The 18382-nt window shown below is 45.6% G+C and overlaps 1 protein-coding gene across 9 annotated transcripts in view; it reads left to right on the top strand.

The window, feature by feature from the left end:
• Positions 1-18382, top strand: part of KDM6A (lysine demethylase 6A) — a 293777-nt gene that overhangs the window by 155485 nt on the left and 119910 nt on the right. For all 9 annotated transcript variants that reach the window (XM_054005415.1, XM_054005424.1, XM_054005442.1 and 6 more), the window contains one exon: positions 15336-15456. In XM_054005415.1, the coding sequence (XP_053861390.1) occupies positions 15336-15456 (121 nt within the window). The remainder of the gene's footprint in view (positions 1-15335; positions 15457-18382) is intronic.

Genomic DNA, 18382 nt, shown 5'->3' with positions numbered 1-18382 from the left:
GCCAGCCCCTAGGTATCCTCTTCTCCAGCTTCATCTTCATTAGCCACCTTGTTTTATAGATGAGATAGGTAGAAAGACCACTGGTGGTGAAAGTCTTGAGCTGGCGCTGATAGTTTGTGTCATAAAGAATGTTTGGTTTCTTTTGTTGTTGCTGTGCAGGAGATAAACCAGAGGTTCTTTGCCTATACCATAGCACAGGGGTCGGCAACCTGTGGCACGTGTGCCGATTTTTACTGGCACGCTGCTGCCAGCCGGGGTTCCGGCCGCTGGCCCCGCTCAGCCCACTGCCGGCTTGGGTGAACGGAACCCCCGGCCAGCAGTAGGCTGAGCAGGGCAGGTGGCCGGGACCCCGGCTGGCAGGAGCCGGCGGACGGAACCCCAGACCGACAGCAGGCTGAGCCGCTCAGCCACTGCCGGTCTGGGGTTCTGTCCGCCGGCCCCGCTCACCTCGCTACTGGTCTGGGGTTCCAGCCGCCCGGCCCCCTGCCAGCTGGAGTCCAGGCCTCTGGCCCTGCTCAGCCTGCTGCCGGCCTGGGGTACCGGCAGCCAGCCCAGGGCTCTTCTCCTGGCCTGGGTTCAGTGCTCTGAAGCCGCCCTCAGCTTCTAAAAAAAATCTTGCATGTCTCGCACCCCCAGAAAGGGCATCTTACACCCCCAGAAAGGGCATCTCGCACCCCAGGTTAAGAACCACTGCACTAAACTGATAAGATCTGCATTTTAATTTAATTTTAAATGAAGCTTCTTAAACATTTTTAAAACCTTATTTACTTTACATACAACAATAGTTTAGTTATATATTATAGACTTATAGAGAGATCTTCTAAAAATGTTAAAATGTATTACTGGCACGCGAAACCTTAAATTAAAATGAATAAATGAAGACTCGGTACACCACTTCTGAAAGGTTGCCGACCCCTGCCATAGTATCAGCAAAGTCTCTGACCAGATTCATATGGTAGTGGATAGCTTCTCTTGGCTACAATGTGGAATCCATTCCATTTTTGATTACATTTGTTTAGTGTATGAATCAAATAAAGAAGAAGATTCAGTAAAAGTCTGCTGTACTGTGGGTGCTAATTGGTATCCTGCGAGAACAAAGGTTAAGGCCCTCGTAGGTGCCTAATTCCCTTCTGAAAATGACATTTGGACTACTAAATCAGTTAAGCATTGAAATATTGAGCACAGCAGCACCTAAATACCTTAAAAAATCTGTGCCTAAGTTGTCTTTTGGTGAGTTTAGAGGTGTTGGGAACCCTTTGGTTCAGTGTCCTTCCTATCACTGATGTCCTTCCTGTCTTTTGAAGGCCTGGGGGAGAGCAAAGTCTGTTGCTAACAAAAATCAATGTGGAAGAGTTTGGTTAATTGGTAGTTGAGACTATTATCTCCTACTTTAGGAAAGCCAAGATGTCTTTCAAGGAATCTGTTAAGTGGTCTTCATGCAAGCAACCCACACTTGGCAACAATTTGGCAATCATCCAGTATCTAATCTTCCATTTTTGGTTAAATCATAGAAAAGCTTTGAGGTAAGACAGCTGAGTACCTGGAGATTTGCAGTTTCTTTGGCCCAAATAATTCTGGATGCAGACCTTGGTATGGGACAGAAATTGGTCTAGTGGTGTTAGATTACTACATCATTTGCCTTTGGTAATACTGATCTTGTGATCATGTTGAATAGCCTGCAGTATGTCTCTAACCATGTCTGGTTATAGATAATAGCATACAAAATAGCTCACTTCATCTCTTTCTTGACTTGTTTCTTAATTATATACCAGGGATCGGCAACCTTTGGCATGCAGCTTGCCAGAGTAAGCCCCCTGGCGAGCTGGGGCTGGTTTGTTTAACTGCCGCATCTGCAAGTTCGGCCGATTGCAGCGCCCACTGGCCATGGTTTGCCACTCCAGGCCAATGGGGGCTGCAGGAAGCAGCGGCCAGCACATCCCTCGGCCTGGAGCGGCGAACCGTGGCCAGTGGGAGAGGCGATCAACCGAACCTGCGGATGCGGCAGGTAAACAAACCGGCAGGCCGCCTGCAAAAGGTTGCCGATCCCTGTTATATACATTAGTCAGCTATATGTGTTAATTTCAAATGTAGCATAGTATTTATGGATCCCCTATTTTAAAAGCATTTTGAGTAATATTTCAGTAACACTTGTTAAATGTATTATGTTTTTCAATTTCTGTTAGTCCTAGAGAGCCAACACAGCTATGAATGAGTGAGTTGGATTCTAATCTTTGTATATCAATAAAATCTGATGTCTAAGTTTACTAAATTCGAATTAGTTTCCCCTTTGCAAACCCATTGAAGACAAGGGTCTAATTTGGTCTGCAGAATCTTTTTTATGCTTGATACATGGAATGGAAAGAATGCAGCTTGGTTCTAGTTCCAGGTTGAGTTTATACGTAGGAAAACATTTTTATTGGTAAACTCGGCATATTTGATACAAAATCATTGAGTGAATAAAAATTGGACCCAATAAAGCCATTTTAGTTAGTTCTCAAAGCAGAATTACTTAAAATATTTGAATATAGGAAAATTTCGGAAAATGAATTAATTTTTTAAGTTTGTTTAAATTTGCAGGTAGTTACTAATTTTATTTTTGTCCCTCATTTTATGTGTTCCAATTTACGACATTTTGGGCATGGTTTTCAAAAGTTGAGCCTCCACAACAGCAGTTCAAGTCAATGTAAGTTGTGGATGTTCAGCTACTCTGATAGTAAGGCAGTGTGGTCTGGAGCAATGAGCACAGGATTGGGAGTTAAGCAAGCACAGGTTCTAATCTCTCGTTCTGTCACTGATTCACCATGTGGCCTTAGCCATGTCATAGCCTTTCTGTCTGTTTCCCTATCTGTAAAATAGGGATAATATTTACCCATCTACCCTCAGATATTTTGAGGGTTAATTATATGTTCAAAGACCTGCACAGCACATTTAAAAGTGCTATAAAAATGCTAATACTCTTTAAAACTAGATATGTCAAGTTTGTGGTGCAATCATTAGTGGAGAATGCTGCAAATTTCTGCCTTAAATCTGCCTGTGGTTCACTTCCCTGTCTGTAAAGTGATAATACTCTATCTCAGAGGAATAGTGAAGATAAATTGATGTTTGAGAGGCTCAGATACTATATTGATGGGCTTCCATAGAAAAGCCCATGAAGAAATTAATTTCATATTTAGTGCAAGCCTTGGAAGATCTGAATTAAATAAGACATGGGGCCATACTTCAAATGATGAGGATAAAAAGAAATCTTGAAGTCTGAATTTCTGGGTTTGTAAAGCTTGTTTTGGAGATAATTACAACATTCCTGTAATATTTTTAACTGACGTTACCGATATGTACTTTTTACTATAAGCATAATGTCGGGTTTTGTCTGGGCATTTATATTTGAGATATTTGCATATGGTCATAGTCCATGTTGTAATGCATCAAGGGGCTAGAACTGAAGTTGAATGTGCAACATTGTCCCAGGAATTTCCTAGCTTTTGTGTGTTTACATAAGCATTCTGAACTTTTAGTTTTAATTGGATTTGCATTTTAAGAGAAAAAAAATTCCATAATTGGGCACACTTTCACTAAACTCCACTATTGTCCAATCTACATTAGCTGTATACTATGTCAAGGGCCACCTTCCTCATGTGTGTTCACCTTGCATTCTTTAATTAGTGCGGTAGGCACAAACCTTTGTGTCCAGGGCTTATAAAGTTTACCACACAATTCTATGCATGCTAAATGAACTGTTGTGCACTGAATGCAGCAGAGAGTTACAACTTAACACCGCATTATATGAGGCATTCTCCTATGAACCCCTGCCTCATTCAATTTGAAAACCTTAACTAAACGTTGTTATTTTTAAAAATATATATCCATGCCCACATGTGGATCACATTTTGTGTTTTAGTTAACTGACAGATTGTTTTTAACTGTACCAGTACCTATAAAGAACAAAGCTTATTTCAAATGAGTGAAGCACATTTTTTCCCTAAAGACCCTTTAATTGCTAAATCAAAATTACTTTCCACTGAAATATTAAAAGGCACTTCAAAATAATACATCTTCTCACTTAGGCAGAAAGTCCAAATCTTGCAATCAGTTCTTTCAGCACTATATTTGAGCAAAAGAGGATTGTATCTTTTTTACTTTTAGCCTCAAAAAATCCTTAACTGTCTAAAAATGTGGTGGTGGCGGTGTTGGTGGCAAGGGAGGCTATGGCTACACTGGCGCTTTACAGTGCTGCAACTTTCTCACTCAGGGGTGTGAAAAAACACCCCCCTGAGCGCAGCAAGTTATAGCGCTGTAACGCGCCAGTGTAAACAGTGCCCCAGCGCTGGGAGCCGCGTTCCCAGCGCTGTAAGCTAATCCCCTCGTGGAGGTGAAGTACCTGCAGCACTGGGAGAGCTCTCTCCCAGCGCTGGCACGTGACCACACTCTCACTTCAAAGCGCTGCTGCGGGAGCGCTCCCGCGGCAGCGCTTTGGAGTGAGAGTGTAGCCACGGCCGGAGGCTTTTGAAAGGGGAACTATTTGGCAGTCTAAGCTATAGCTGATCCTAGTACCCTAGCTATGATAATTAAAAATATTCATGCTATAAATAAATTTTGGGATGAGGAAAGACATTGTTGAAAATCCATTATGACAGGATATAGGTATATGTATCTCTTTGATATTCATAGAACAGTGTGACACACACACAACCCATTCTTAATTTAGATTTGGAACAATAATTTAAAATAAATTATAACACACAAAAAGCTGTGTATAATGCTAAACCATTTGGTACAGTGCAGACAGTGAGCTTTAGCACATCTTCCTCTTAATTTAAATTGGGCATATCCCTTTTACTCTATACTTAATGTTATAAAAATACATTTCTAACAAGGCTTTACACCATCTTACATAACGTCCAGTTATTTGTGATCATCTCTGAAGAATCATTTTACCAACCTAACCTTTGGTTTACAGTACTGTATTTATTTTGGTGAATACTTCATTGGGTTGGAGAGAGTTCCCTTTTACTGCTAATGCTTTGTTTACAGGAATCTAAAAGTCTATATAAACTAAAGCACTGCAGTAGACTAATCCATGTAATAAATGTATACTTTGGATAGTATATTGTCAAGTAAGTGAATAGGGAGTTAGCTTCATGACTCTCATTGACTTCAATAGCTCTTAAAGCCCTGTGCATCATATTAAAATTTGTAACTCGATAAGTAAAACAGAGGAGAAATAACAAATTCCATAGGCATCTAGTTGAATTGAACTGTATCTGTATTTCATCTTGGTGTTCTGATGTTCCCAAAGTTGTTGGGTCTAACTGGCAGCATTACTAGTGTTTGATTTATTTTTTAAAAACAAATATTTTAACCAGCGTTCCTTACTGGAGTAAGACAGCTGTTTAAGAGCAATTCTGACAAACATACTTATAAACCAGGAATAAAAAGCAGTATTTTCTTATGACTTCAAGGGAATAACCAAGTAGATTTACTTTAATACTATGTAGTGATGTGTTTCTCTTCTAGCTCTAAGAATAGAGTGAGCAGTAATAGGCAGGGTTAGTATTACTGCCTGTGAAGGTTGCACAACACTTCCCATTATAAGACCCTGGTTTTAGTTGCTTATAACTTTGTTAAACTTTAAATGTTGGGGTGTCTGCTTCAGGATCCCGCAACCCCTTCAAAATTCAGCCAAAATGATCAACTGTTTCCAAATGTGAGGCCAGAGGAAAATATGTTTTGCAATGCTGAAAAATTCTTGTAACCCTTTCTTTGAAAAACTCCAGCATGCCCATGTTTTAGAGCAGGGACTTGAAATTTGGCATAGGGTGCCCTTTGTGTCAGGAAAGTGCCTTTGGCTGTTCCTGTGGAAATCCACCCCTACTTGACCAAACTATAAGGCTTTGAAAAACCCTGATTTGCACCTGCTCAGTGGAGACTTCTTCGATTGTAACAGCTAAAATCTCTGAAGATTCTATGGGCACGTGACATATTCGAGCCATTCTCAGCCTTCTTCATGTGACCACCCTGTGCAGGAGCCATCCCCACAGAGCAGTTGAGCATCCTCCATTCCTCACAGCTCCTGTGTATGACAGAACTGCACATGCATCATTCCCACAGAGCCTCGTGAGCATGCTCCTTCCAGCCCAGGGCTACTGGGATGAAGTTGGACTTCGATGATGGCTTCTCCAAGTTGGGATAGTGCAGGGTGCTGGAACTGAGAGCAGGGAGCCTGTCTCCCTTGCATTCAATATTTTTTCAATTTAATTTTCTAGTTTTTTTTTTAAAAAGTGCACATGGCCAAACACACACTGTTAAAAGAACTTTATTTAGGTTGCAAAGTCAAACATTCAGAAGTTAGGAAATGCCAGTATTACGGTTGCCTGTGCAACCTTAATTTGGCCTCCTTACACTCATGCATTATGAGTGTGATCTTTAATTACCTGATTGCATACTGTTTTTTCCACAGGACGCCTGCCTCATACAGTGCACAGAACAATATTTTTTTACTCCTCCTTGTTCAGTTTGTGGGCCCAGACCTTATTTTACTGCACAGTAGTCAAATCCTGCTCTGAACAAAAAAATAGTATATTTTTTTCTTATGGGCTTTTCCATGGTACTCATCATTCTTCTTTGAGTGATTGCTCATATCAATTCCAGTTAGGTGTGTGCGCACGCCGCGTGCACGGATGTCGGAAACTTTTACCCTAACAATTACCCGTCGGGCCGGCTGGGGAGCCCCCTGGAGTGGCGCCGAAATGGCAATCTATATAAGCCGCTGCTGGCCCGACCCCCCTTCAGTTCCTTCTTACTGCCTGTGATGGCTGTTGGAACAGTGGTCTCTTGTCTTTTCAAGTGTTCCACTTATCCCTAACATTCTCTTATCTTCATTGTAAATAGTTAGTAGTTAATAAGTGTTAATTGTTTTTCTATTGTATTAAGTGTAGTTTAGCTGTTAGAGGGCGGTCTTGTCAATGACTGACCTGCGGGGCCCTGGGGCATGCCATCGCAGAGCTTCAAGCCTTGCAAGTCTTGCAGCAGGCCCATGCCTATGGCGACCCCCACGATTCCTGTCTCAGGTGTCTGGGGGGAGGGCCATCAAGCAGACAAGTGCAAAATTTCGAAAGCGTTCAAACCCTGAACGCGTAAAGAGAGGGAGTTCCGTCTTAGGCAACTCCTCATGGAGTTGGCCCTGTGGCCCTCTCAAGACACAGGCCCGAGCGCCTCGGTGCGGAGCACCCCTCCGGCGGTACCGGCACTGCAGAAGATCCCACGCTCATCTCGGGACCGGTGATCGCCCGGACCCCAAAAACGCCCACCTCAGCACCATTCCCATTCCCCGGTTGCTGCCAAGAAGCAAGCGGTGGGAGGACCCTCTCGTAGCTCGAGACAGTTGCCACGGACCCGACGGTGCAAGACCCTGGACTGACCTCTGATCAGGTCACCATGCCTTGATCTCTTCAGACCACCCCTCCACACGGGACGCTGCAAGTAGAAGAGATCGTTCTACCTTCCACCCCGGACACCTTCGAGGCGGCGAGGGGTCTCATAGAGATGACGGCTCCAGTGCCTCCGGCCCCAGCACCAGCCCCAATTCGGGTCCCAATGCCATCCAAGGGCAAGCAAGCGATGTTCCGGCTGTCAGCCCACAGACCAGCATTTCAGTCCCACTCAAATCCCAGCGCCGTTCTGAGTCCCGGCACCGTCCCTGGTCTCGGTCTGACTCACAGCACTGGTCCTGCGGTCTCGAACCTCGGAGCCGTTCACCCTCGAGGTCATTTTCGACTGCGCATACTTGGTCCCGCTTGAGGTCCAGGTTTCAATCTGTGACCTCGCGGCACCACTTGGACCGACGAGCTGCGGGTTCCCGATCCCCAGGTCAGCGATCGCCACGGCAGCACCGCTCTCCGGCTCGACACCACTCCCGGTCGCAGCACTGCTCAACATTGCAGCACCGCTCGCCAGCTTGGCACCGCTCCACGTCACGGCGCCGGCCGCGGTCATGATCAGCCTCACGGCGCCAATCACTGCGTGACCTGCATCTGCCAAAAGATTCGGTGCCTGCGTTGATCCACTCCTGCATCGCCCCCCCTTGGCCATCTCGGTCCCGATTCACTTCTGGCAGGCCAGAGAGAGCATCAAGGGTTTTGGACATCCCTCACTCTCACCCAGGGAGCATTGGACAAGTTCCACCAGCCCACTGGCAACCCCAGTGGCAATTTTGGACACCCTGGGCATACCATCAAGTCCAGGGCGCTCCCCCGGTTGCCCGGCCACTGTCTCGCTTGAGTGCCAGGCCTCCTGAGGCAACCCTTAGCCGTCCTCCTCCTGACACAGATGAAACTGTGGAACCAGCGCCTGCAATAGAGGCTACTCCAGCTCCCCAGGAGGAGCCACCCATGTCTGATCAGGATGTTACATCTGCACCTGTCCTCCCAGCGGAATCATCCTCGTCCTCCCCTGACGAGAATGTGGCTGGCATGTCCATGTCTGGACCTCCCCCTATGGACTTTAGGGTCCGCCAGGAGTTGTTGAGGTGCGTGGCCCTCAATATGAACCTCCAAATTGAGGGGGTTGTGGAGGATGAGGACCCCATGGTGGACATTCTCGGCCCAGAAGGGCCCTCCAGGGTGGCCCTTCCCATGAACAAAACCATACAGAACAATGCAAAGACCCTCTGGCAAACCCCGGCATCCATTCACCCCACAGCTAAGGGGGTGGAACAAAAATACTTTGTTCCCACTAGGGGTTATGAATATCTTTTTACCCACCCTGCCCCATGTTCGCTTGTGGTAGATGCGGTAAATGCCAGGGAGAGACAGGGCCAGCAAGGGCCTGCTCCCAAATCAAAGGACGCAAAACGCCTGGAGCTTTTTGGGAGAAAGGTTTATTCTACTGGGGGTCTCTTGCTGTGGATCGCTAACCAGCTGGCGATCCTCAATAGGTACAATTTTAATTCTTGGTCTGCGGTCCTTAAGTTCCAAGACCATCTCCCAGCAGAAGCTTGTATGGAACTGGGGGCTATTGCTGAGGAGGGTAAGCTGGTTGCTAGGACTTGCCTCCAGGGTTTCCTCGATGCTGCGGACATGGCTGCACGCACCCTGGCGTCGGGAATCGCTATGTGGTGGAATGCCTGGCTCCAGTCCTCCGGCCTCCTGCCTGAGGTTCAGCATACCATCCAGGACCTCCCTTTCGATGGCCAGGGCTTGTTTGCGGATCAAATACCATTAAGTCCTTAGGTATGCACACCCCGGTTACCCAGAGGAAGCCCTTTAGGCCATAGACCACCCAGCAACGTCCTTTCCCTCCGAGACCGAGGCAGGATCCGTCTCGTCGCAGAGGTAGATATTCTCGACATAGACAGTCTTGTCCTTCCCCTGGATAAGGCCAAGGACAGTCTAAGCCACCCCCAGGCCCTAAGCGCCCATTTTGAAGGTGCGCCAGAGGACGGACTACCAGTTCTCACCCAGGACAGTTATCCCTTTCTAAATCATCTATCCCGTTTCTATCGTGCCTGGTCCCATATTACCTCGGACCGTTGGGTCCGCCGCATGGTGCAAACAGGATATTCTGTCCAGTTTCATTCCAACCTGCCCTCCCACCCCCCCTTCCCGTCCCTCTTCAGGGACCCTTCTCACAAGCAGCTCCTCATCCAGGAGGTTCAATCCCTCCTCGCCCTAGGGGCAGCAGAGGAAGTTCCTCAGGAGTTCAGGGGCAAGGGTTTCTACTTCCGCTCCTTCCTTGTACCCAAGGAAAAGGGAGGCCTAAGACCTATTCTGGACCTCAGGGAGCTCAACAAGTACATCGTCAACCTGAAGTTTCATATGGTCTCCCTAGCCACTATTATCCCTTCACTGGACCCGGGAGACTGGTATGCCGCCCTTGATATGAAAGATGCGTACTTTCACGTTTCTGTTATCCCGCCCCACAGATGTTTCCTCCGTTTCGTGGTGGGTAAGACGCACATTTGGTTTGTGCACAACCCCCCATGTCTTTACCAAGTGCATGGTGGTTGTGGCTGCTTTTTCTCCGCCGACACCACGTACACGTCTTCCCGTACCTAGATGACTGGCTTATACGGGATCAGTCTCATCATCACGTGCAGTCGCACGTACGCCTACTCATGGACACGTTCACTCCCTTGGGCATCATAGTAAACCTCAGCAAGTTCGTCCTCGCCCTTACTCAAACAATAGAGTTTATAGGAGCAGTCCTGGACGCAAACCAAGCCAGAAGCCCGGCGCCTGGCTATAGCAGGCATAATTACCAGCCTCTGCAAGTTTCTGACCACCACAGCAAGGCACTGCCTCAGACTGCTGGGTCACATGGCGTCCTGCACATACGTAGTGCAAAACACCAGGCTAAGGCTCAGACCGCTTCAGGCGTGGTTGGCGTTTGCCTATCGACCGGGACCTGACAGCCTAGACATGGTCCTCACAGTCCCAAAGTGCACACTCGACTCCCTGCAGTGATGGCTGGACCCTCAGATGGTGGGTGCCGGAGTCCTGTTTCATCCCCCCCAATCCACTCTGACTCTGGTTACAGACACGTCTGCCCTGGGATAGGGAGCCCATCTCTGCACCCTGACAACTCAGGGCTTATGGCATGAGAGCGAACTGTCGGTACACATCAACATCAGAGAGCTCAGGGCAATCCGCCTCGCCTGCCAAGCCTTTCTTCCCCGCTTGCGGGGCCACTGCGTAGCAGTCCTAACGGACAACACCACGGCCATGTTCTACCTGAACAAGCAAGGTGGAGCCCGGTCATCGCCGCTCTGCCAAGAAGCCCTCTCTCTGTGGGACTTCTGCTTAGTCCACTCCATCAACCTTCAGGCCTCGTACCTGCCGGGTGTCCAGAACGTCCTGGCGGATACTTTGAGCAGGCGTTTTCTGACTCACGAATGGTCCATATGTCCAGATATCATCTATTCCATTTTCCGCACCTGGGGGTTTCCCCGAATCGACTTGTTCACTTCATGGACCAACAGAAAGTGTCCAGTTTTCTGCTCCTTCCGGAGTCACAGCCTGGGCTCTTTAGCGGACGTCTTTCAGATCACCTGGTCGGGCCAGTTGCTGTATACCTTTCCACCATTTCTGCTGGTTCACAAGGTGCTCCTCAAGATCCGCTAGGACAAGGCAGATGTCATACTGGTAGCCCCTGCCTGGCCACGTCAGTGTTGGTACCCGACTCTGCTGGACCTGTCAATTCAGGCTCCCCTACGTCTTCCTCTCGACCCCGACCTCATATCCCAGAACCACGGTCATCTCCTACACCCGGACCTTCAGTCGCTCCACCTCACGGCCTGGAGGATCCATGGCTGAACGCGCCTGTTCGGACTCGGTAAGGCAGGTGCTTCCGGAAAGTCGCAAGCCGTCGACTAGGCTTACCTACGAGGCTAAGTGGAAGAGGTTTTCCAGCTGGTACGCTCAGAGGCAGGTGCCCCCACTTCAGGCTTCCATTTTGTGCATTTTGGACTACCTGATGTCCTTAAAGGACCAGCACCTAGCCTTTGGATCCCTTAAGGTCCACCTTGCGGCCATTTCTGCGTTCCACCCAGGCACGGCGGGGCGTTCGGTGTTTGCACACCCGGTCATGCGGCTTTTTCTCAAAGGCCTAGAGAAAATCCATCCTCCAACGAAGCCACCCGTGCCTGCATGGGACCTCAACTTGGTCCTCTCCTGCCTTATGGGCCCTCCTTTCGAGCCACTAGCCACCTGTTCTCTTCTCTATTGCTCCTGGAAGGTCGCCTTCCTAGTGGCCATCACTTCCACTCAACGGGTCTCCGAACTACGCCCTCTCACCTGTGAGCTGCCCTATACCATCTTTCATAAAGATAAAGTCCAACTAAGACTTCACCCGGCCTTCCTACCAAAAGTGGTGTCCCGCTTCCACGTGAGCCAGGATATCTTTCTACCGGTTTTCTACCCGAAACCGCATGCTGACCTACGTGAACAATGCCTCCATTCTCTCGACGTTAGAAGGGCACTCGCCTTCTATATAGACCAGACAAAGCCCTTTCGTAAAACAACCCAGTTGTTTGTCACCATTGCAGAGTGGATGAAAGGCGCCCCGGTTTCCTCTCAATGAATATCTTCGTGGATCACCGGGTGCATTCGTGCTTGCTATAACCTGGCAAACGTCCCTCCGCCTGCTGTTACGGCTCACTCCACGAGATCTCAGGCGTCGTCAGCTGCCTTTCTGGCACACATTCCTCTTCAGGAAATCTGCAGGGCTGCCACTTGGGCCTCGGTTCATACCGTCACGTCCCACTATGCCATCGTCCAGCATTCTCGGGATGATGCAGCCTTTGACAGAGCGATCCTTCAATCTGCGGTTCCTTGACTCTGACCCACCTCCAAAGTAAGGCTTGGAATCACCTAAAATCACTGGAAGAAAAAATGGTTACTTACCTTTTTGTAACTATATGCATCCGAAGAAGTGGGCTGTAGTCCACGAAAGCTTATGCTCTAATAAATTTGTTAGTCTCTAAGGTGCCACAAGTACTCCTGTTCTTCTTTTTGCAGATACAGACTAACACGGCTGTTACTCTGAAACTTTTTGTAACTGTTGTTCTTCGAGATGTGTTGCTCATATCTATTCCATCCCCCCCACCCCCTTCCCCTCTGTCGGAGTAGCCGGCAAGAAGGAACTGAATGGGGATCGGGCCGGCAGGGGCTTGTATTGATTGCCATTTCGGCGCCACTCCAGGGGGCTCCCCAGCCGGTCCGACGGCTAGCTGTTAGGGTAAAAGTTTCCGACATCCGTGCACACGGCGCGCGCGCACACATCTAACTAGAATAGATATGAGCAACACATCTCGAAGAACAAGTTACAAAAAGGTAACCGTTTTTTACAGTATCTGAGTGCTTCATAGACAGAAATGAATTTATGGTAACACCACCCTTGTGAGAAGAGATGGGATTTATCTGCATTTTAGAAATGGGGAACTGACACAGAGTTTAAGTGCAAATGTATCCACTCGTTTTAGGTGCCCAATTTAAGACACATTGACTTGATTTTTTCAAAGTTAGCATTCTGTCCCACTTCATATATTCAAAGCACAGATCCCATTGTTTTCAGTTGCAGCTATGAGCACTCAGCACTTCTGCAAATTGGACCCCAGAAACTCAAGTCGACCACCCAGAAAATGAGGAACACACAATTAGTGACTACCTGTGAAAAGTTTGGCTTAAGTGACTTGCTTAATATCACATGGGATATGTATGGCGGAGGCAGAGTTAGAATCCAGTTCTTCAGGGTGGCATTCAGCTGTCTTAACCATGAGACTGTCTTCTCTCTTCCTGCAATCACCTGTCTTATTTACTACACACTTCCCAGCTTCTGCAACAAATGAGGCCGGGATTCTACAGAAGACAGCTTCCTTCACTACACAACCCTGGTTGATCCCTAGAGTCAGGTCTATTTTGTGCACTGGATGAGGCAGGTTCCTGTGGGGAAAAAATAGTATGTGTAATTAAAGATTGTATCACTATATGGGGAATGTTCATAATGAAATACATGTTTCAGTTTTAATTCATTTACTTTAATATGGCTAACTCCATAGGAAGGTTGAACGGTGATTCATCTCCAGTGCCCAGTCAGGCAGCTCCAGTGCAGGATTAAATGAGGCAGTGGTAAAAATGCCTGCATAGTGTGAACCTGTATCTTGGTGTGAATTAGAGTACATTTTTGCCAGTGTTGTGAGGAAACTTATTCATCATGACTTCGGCTAAGGGACTTCTCAGGTGAGAGTACTGGTAGGATACAAGGTCCTACAGACTCTGTCTAGACTAGGAAAAATAACTGGGATTCTTATGTTTACAGTTACCAGCTAAAACCTTGTTAAAGTCGATGGGCCAGTTACTTAATATGCTAGATAATATATTGGTAAAACATCTTTAAACAAGTTAGATAAAAAACATAATTTTTCCCTCGTATAGACAGGGTTATAGTGTGCCAAGGGCAGGACTGACACCAAGAGCCAGAAAGACAAGGTGGAAGAGGTAATATCTTTTATTGGACCAACTTCAAGCTTTCAAGCTTCCTCTTTCACCAACAGAAGTTGGTTCAATAAAAGACTTCACTTATCTTGTCTCTCTAATATCCTGTGACCAACACAGCTACAACAACACTGCAACCAAGAATCAGAATGAGCTACTTCTTGGGTAAAAGGCAACCAGTAGTGCCTTAGCAGAGAGGTTTTGCAAGTAGAGTTGCTTGTGTGCAGTTTTTCTGTTTACCATCTCTCTAAGGTAGACAGGTCTTGTGAATAAAAATAGTCTAGGAAATGATATCCTGAGTCTGTGTTACTGTAGTTGCCAAATTTTGTGTAGCTTCAAGTGATGTTTCTTACAAACTGATTTTTGCCTTCCAACATGAGTGGGAGCAGGCGTGGGAAGGATGAGGAAGTAAAATCAGACCCTCCTCTCACTTCTGGAATAGCAAAAGCATGCAAGGATGGAAAAGAGAAACAGGATCCTGCTCCTACCACACTGTCCACGTATTGGGCTGGGGATGGAATTGGCAAAAGTATAGGAACATGCTTGGGCAACTGGAGGGGAGGGGGTTGATGCTGGAGAGAGAACTTGGGCAGCAGTTGACTCTTTAGGCAACTGAGTAGCTGGTCGGGTGTGTTTTGAGGAGTGGGGGACAGAGTTCTGTAAATGAAGATGCCTGAGGCCACTGTGAGAGTGGTGGGTGATCACTCCTGAACTTCTAATGCTGGTTCTGTCTTCCTACTCTCACCAGCAGCTTCTGCTCCCAGGTAGTTTCATAGATTCATAGATTCTAGGACTGGAAGGGACCTCAAGAGGTCATCGAGTCCAGTCCCCTGCCCGCATGGCAGGACCAAATACTGTCTAGACCATCCCTGATAGACATTTATCTAACCTACTCTTAAATATCTCCAGAGACGGAGTTGTAACCAGCCAGGAGCAGAGGCAGAGGTGGAGCAGACCGTCTACCCCTTGTTGTTCTTAAAAGTTATAATTTGTTACCAATTGTTCTTATTTTGTCCAACTTTTCTGAAATGAAAAAAATTGGGATGTTAATCAAAAACAAACAGTATGTCATGCAATTTCTCCTATGGAATGGAGAGAGTTCAACTTTTAAGTTAGATCTGTAGTCCACTAGGGTGTTAGAAGTACAGATTTTTTTTAACACTTGAAGTAAACACTGAAAACTATGCAACAAAAAAGTGAAGTTACCATCTTTCTACATAAAATTGATCTTGATGTGTTTACCCGTAACAGTTTTCTGCTTTTAATTTTTTACTATGTAATAATAACATGCACTGATTATAAAGTAACATTGCATAAAATGTTGCCATTTTTTAATGTTTGTTTTTCCAGGGCGATTAAAGCATTTCAGGAGGTGCTTTATGTTGATCCCAGCTTTTGTCGAGCCAAGGAAATTCATTTGCGACTTGGGCTTATGTTCAAAGTGAATACAGACTATGAGTCTAGTTTAAAGGTAGGTTTTAAAATTCTTAAATTCTGTTTGGCAATTATTGCAAATTTCATTGCATTTTAAAACTGCTAATAATCTATACGTTTACATTAGTAATATCGTAATTTTGAAAGTAGAAGTATACTTATACACAATATTTTAGTAATTGTAGAGTCTCTCAGAGAGGGTAACAATAGAGTGTTTAAGTGCCAAATGAAAAGCCTGACAAAGCTGTGGGTAGGCACTGGCATTCCAGCAGTTTAAATTGAGTGTACAAATTCTTGGGTCAGTGCACGAGGAAGGAAAGTATATAGAAGGGAGATGGAGAGGATGGTAAAGGAGAGACTAACATTGGCAGTTTAGGTTCTAGAGATCTTTCCCTCCTTTGTCTCCCCCATTGAAAACAAAGAGAAAATGTTTAGGAATTGGTGCAGTCAGGAAGCATTTATTCAAAATAAAATCAGCTCCCCTTCATCTTTTTATTTTGTTACAATTTTCCTACCTGACAACACATCCTGATTACTCTTGCACTTCCTAGTGCCTGAATGACCTCTTAGGGAAAGAAATCACTGTCTGATCAGTTAGAAACTGTTTCTTAGTGTAGAATACTCCTTCCCACCCCCAACTTCTGCATCTTCTTTTGTTTCCTTCCTTTTCTGTCCCCTCTCCTGCCCCATTCTTTGGTTTCCTTCTGTAATTTCTCTCCTTACATATCATTTGTTTTGTTCGCTCTTGCTCTCTCCAGTCCTTCCTTTTCTCACTCTGTAGTACAAACCTGTAACCTTAAATTCACCTGTCCTGGAAGAAGGAATTTTTTTTTTTTAATAGGAACTTCATATTATACAGTGAAATCCACATTGCAGGGCAGAAAATATTTGAACGTGAAATGTAATTTTAAGGCTATATTTCTGTATATTAAACCCTCTTGAGTCTATACATATATCTGTTCTTCTTTTATCTCATTCTGCACTCTGTAACTCAACTTGCCTAAAACCAATAAGAAAAAATATTGGGCATTGGGAATGTAGAACTGTTTTGCTTTCCACTTTCTGCCAGTTTACTTTTCCTCAGATCTGTATTTTGCATCTGTCTGAAGCACATCATCAAAGAGGGAAGTAGAGCATTAATCAGAGGAGTACTTCTGCCTCAACCTTTGTAATACCCAGGAACACATTTGCAACTAGCTTTCCATTCCCTGTCAGGAGAAGAAATCCCAGCTCATGAGCCTCAGGCAGAGTGGGTAACTTTGATTAGAGGGAGAAGGGGTGTGTGTGTGTCTGTAAGTAAGAAATAAAGTGACAAAGCAGGACTGGGAAAGGCTGGAGGTTTGGCAGATCATGAGTAGGCTTGAATGCTGTACCATTTTGCCCTATTCCTTTGTATTTGTGGCATGCACATGGCATTGGATCCTTTGAGTGTAGGCCAGAAAAAGAAGAGAGGACTGGAGGGATTTTTTTAAGGAATGGTTTGGGCACAGAAAAAATGTAACAGTTAATTTACAAGGAAGTATTAATTTTTCTTTAATTATACAGTGAGAAAATTTTGAGCATTTCACTTTTAGAAAAACAAAGCTGTTTGTTTATAGAAACTGGATATTAAACTCTTACCATTGAGCCATCTGATATAGTTCTGTCACTGAATTTAATTGTGATGTAACAAGGAAAATTGATATGTAACAAAGCTGATTCTGAAACTTGTGACATAAGTAACTGATGTTACACTGCTATGTTGATTGCAAATCTGCTTATTTTTCTTCATATTTTGCATTTTTTCTAGTATTTGCTGCTGTTCCTAAAAAGTGAAACTTTAATAGTGTAATAGACTTGGGAACATAACAGCTGTAGTTTCCTGACTGGTTCATTTACTTCAGTATTTTCCATTGTAACATACTCAGAAGTTAATGCAGACTTCTTGGGCAAAATTATCCTGATGGAAAATCAGTTGACCTGGTTTTACAGTTGGCAATCTTGTTAATAATTTTCTTCATTTCAGTGGAGCCTAGCCTCATTCTGTATAAATCTTCAGATATCTGGAATGAGGCAGAGGTTCCTTAGAGCTATGGTCTATCACGTGTTGCATTCAGATATCAAATGGAGTGAGACAAGTTTTTCATGTGTTCACAGCGCCACTATAACATTGGGAGATAGTTGCTTAAAAAAATCTTGACTTAAAAAAATGCATTTGTACTAAGTATTTTTAAACCATTGTAATTTGGCTAAACAAAAATATGTCTGACCATCGGGATTCTCTGTGGACCAAATCTTTCTAATGCCTGCCTCGTCAGGAAGTGCTTAGTGACCAGTGAGTCCAACTGGTCATACTCAGAGAACTTCTGCAGTTTCACACAGAGTTGTGGTTAGAGGCTGCACAGGTCAGGAAAAAAAATCCCTAAATGGAAAGCACAAAGTTTCTTGGTCCTGCTTGTGGAGGCAGGGGGCTGGACTCGATGACCTTTCAAGGTCCCTTCCAGTTCTAGGAGATGGGATATCTCCATTAATTTTGGGGGAGGGATAGCTCAGTGGTTTGAGCATTGGCCTGCTAAACCCAGGGTTGTGAGTTCAATCCTTGAGGGGGCCTCTGAGGGATCTGGGGCAAACTCAGTACTTGGTCCTGCTAGTGAAGGCAGGGGGCTGGACTCAATGACCTTTCAAGGTCCCTTCCAATTCTAGGACATAGGATATCTCCATTTATTTTTTTTACCTAGGGAGGTGGTGGAGTCTCCTTCCTCAGAGGTTTTTAAGGCCCGGCTTGACAAAGCCCTGGCTGGGATGATTTAGTTTGGAATTGGTCCTGCTTTGAGCAGGGGGTTGGACTAGATGACCTCTTGAGGTCCCTTCCAACGCTGATATTCTATGATTCTATGAAAGTAAGAAAGATGAAGAAAGTAGAGTGGTGATCAGAGCCATCCCTTGGGTATGGCGAATCAGGGCAACCGCCCTGGGCCCCGCGC

The sequence above is a fragment of the Malaclemys terrapin genome, chromosome 1, assembly GCF_027887155.1.
Source record: "Malaclemys terrapin pileata isolate rMalTer1 chromosome 1, rMalTer1.hap1, whole genome shotgun sequence".
Taxonomy (NCBI): Eukaryota; Metazoa; Chordata; order Testudines; family Emydidae; genus Malaclemys; species Malaclemys terrapin.
This window is presented reverse-complemented; position numbering and strand designations above follow the sequence as displayed.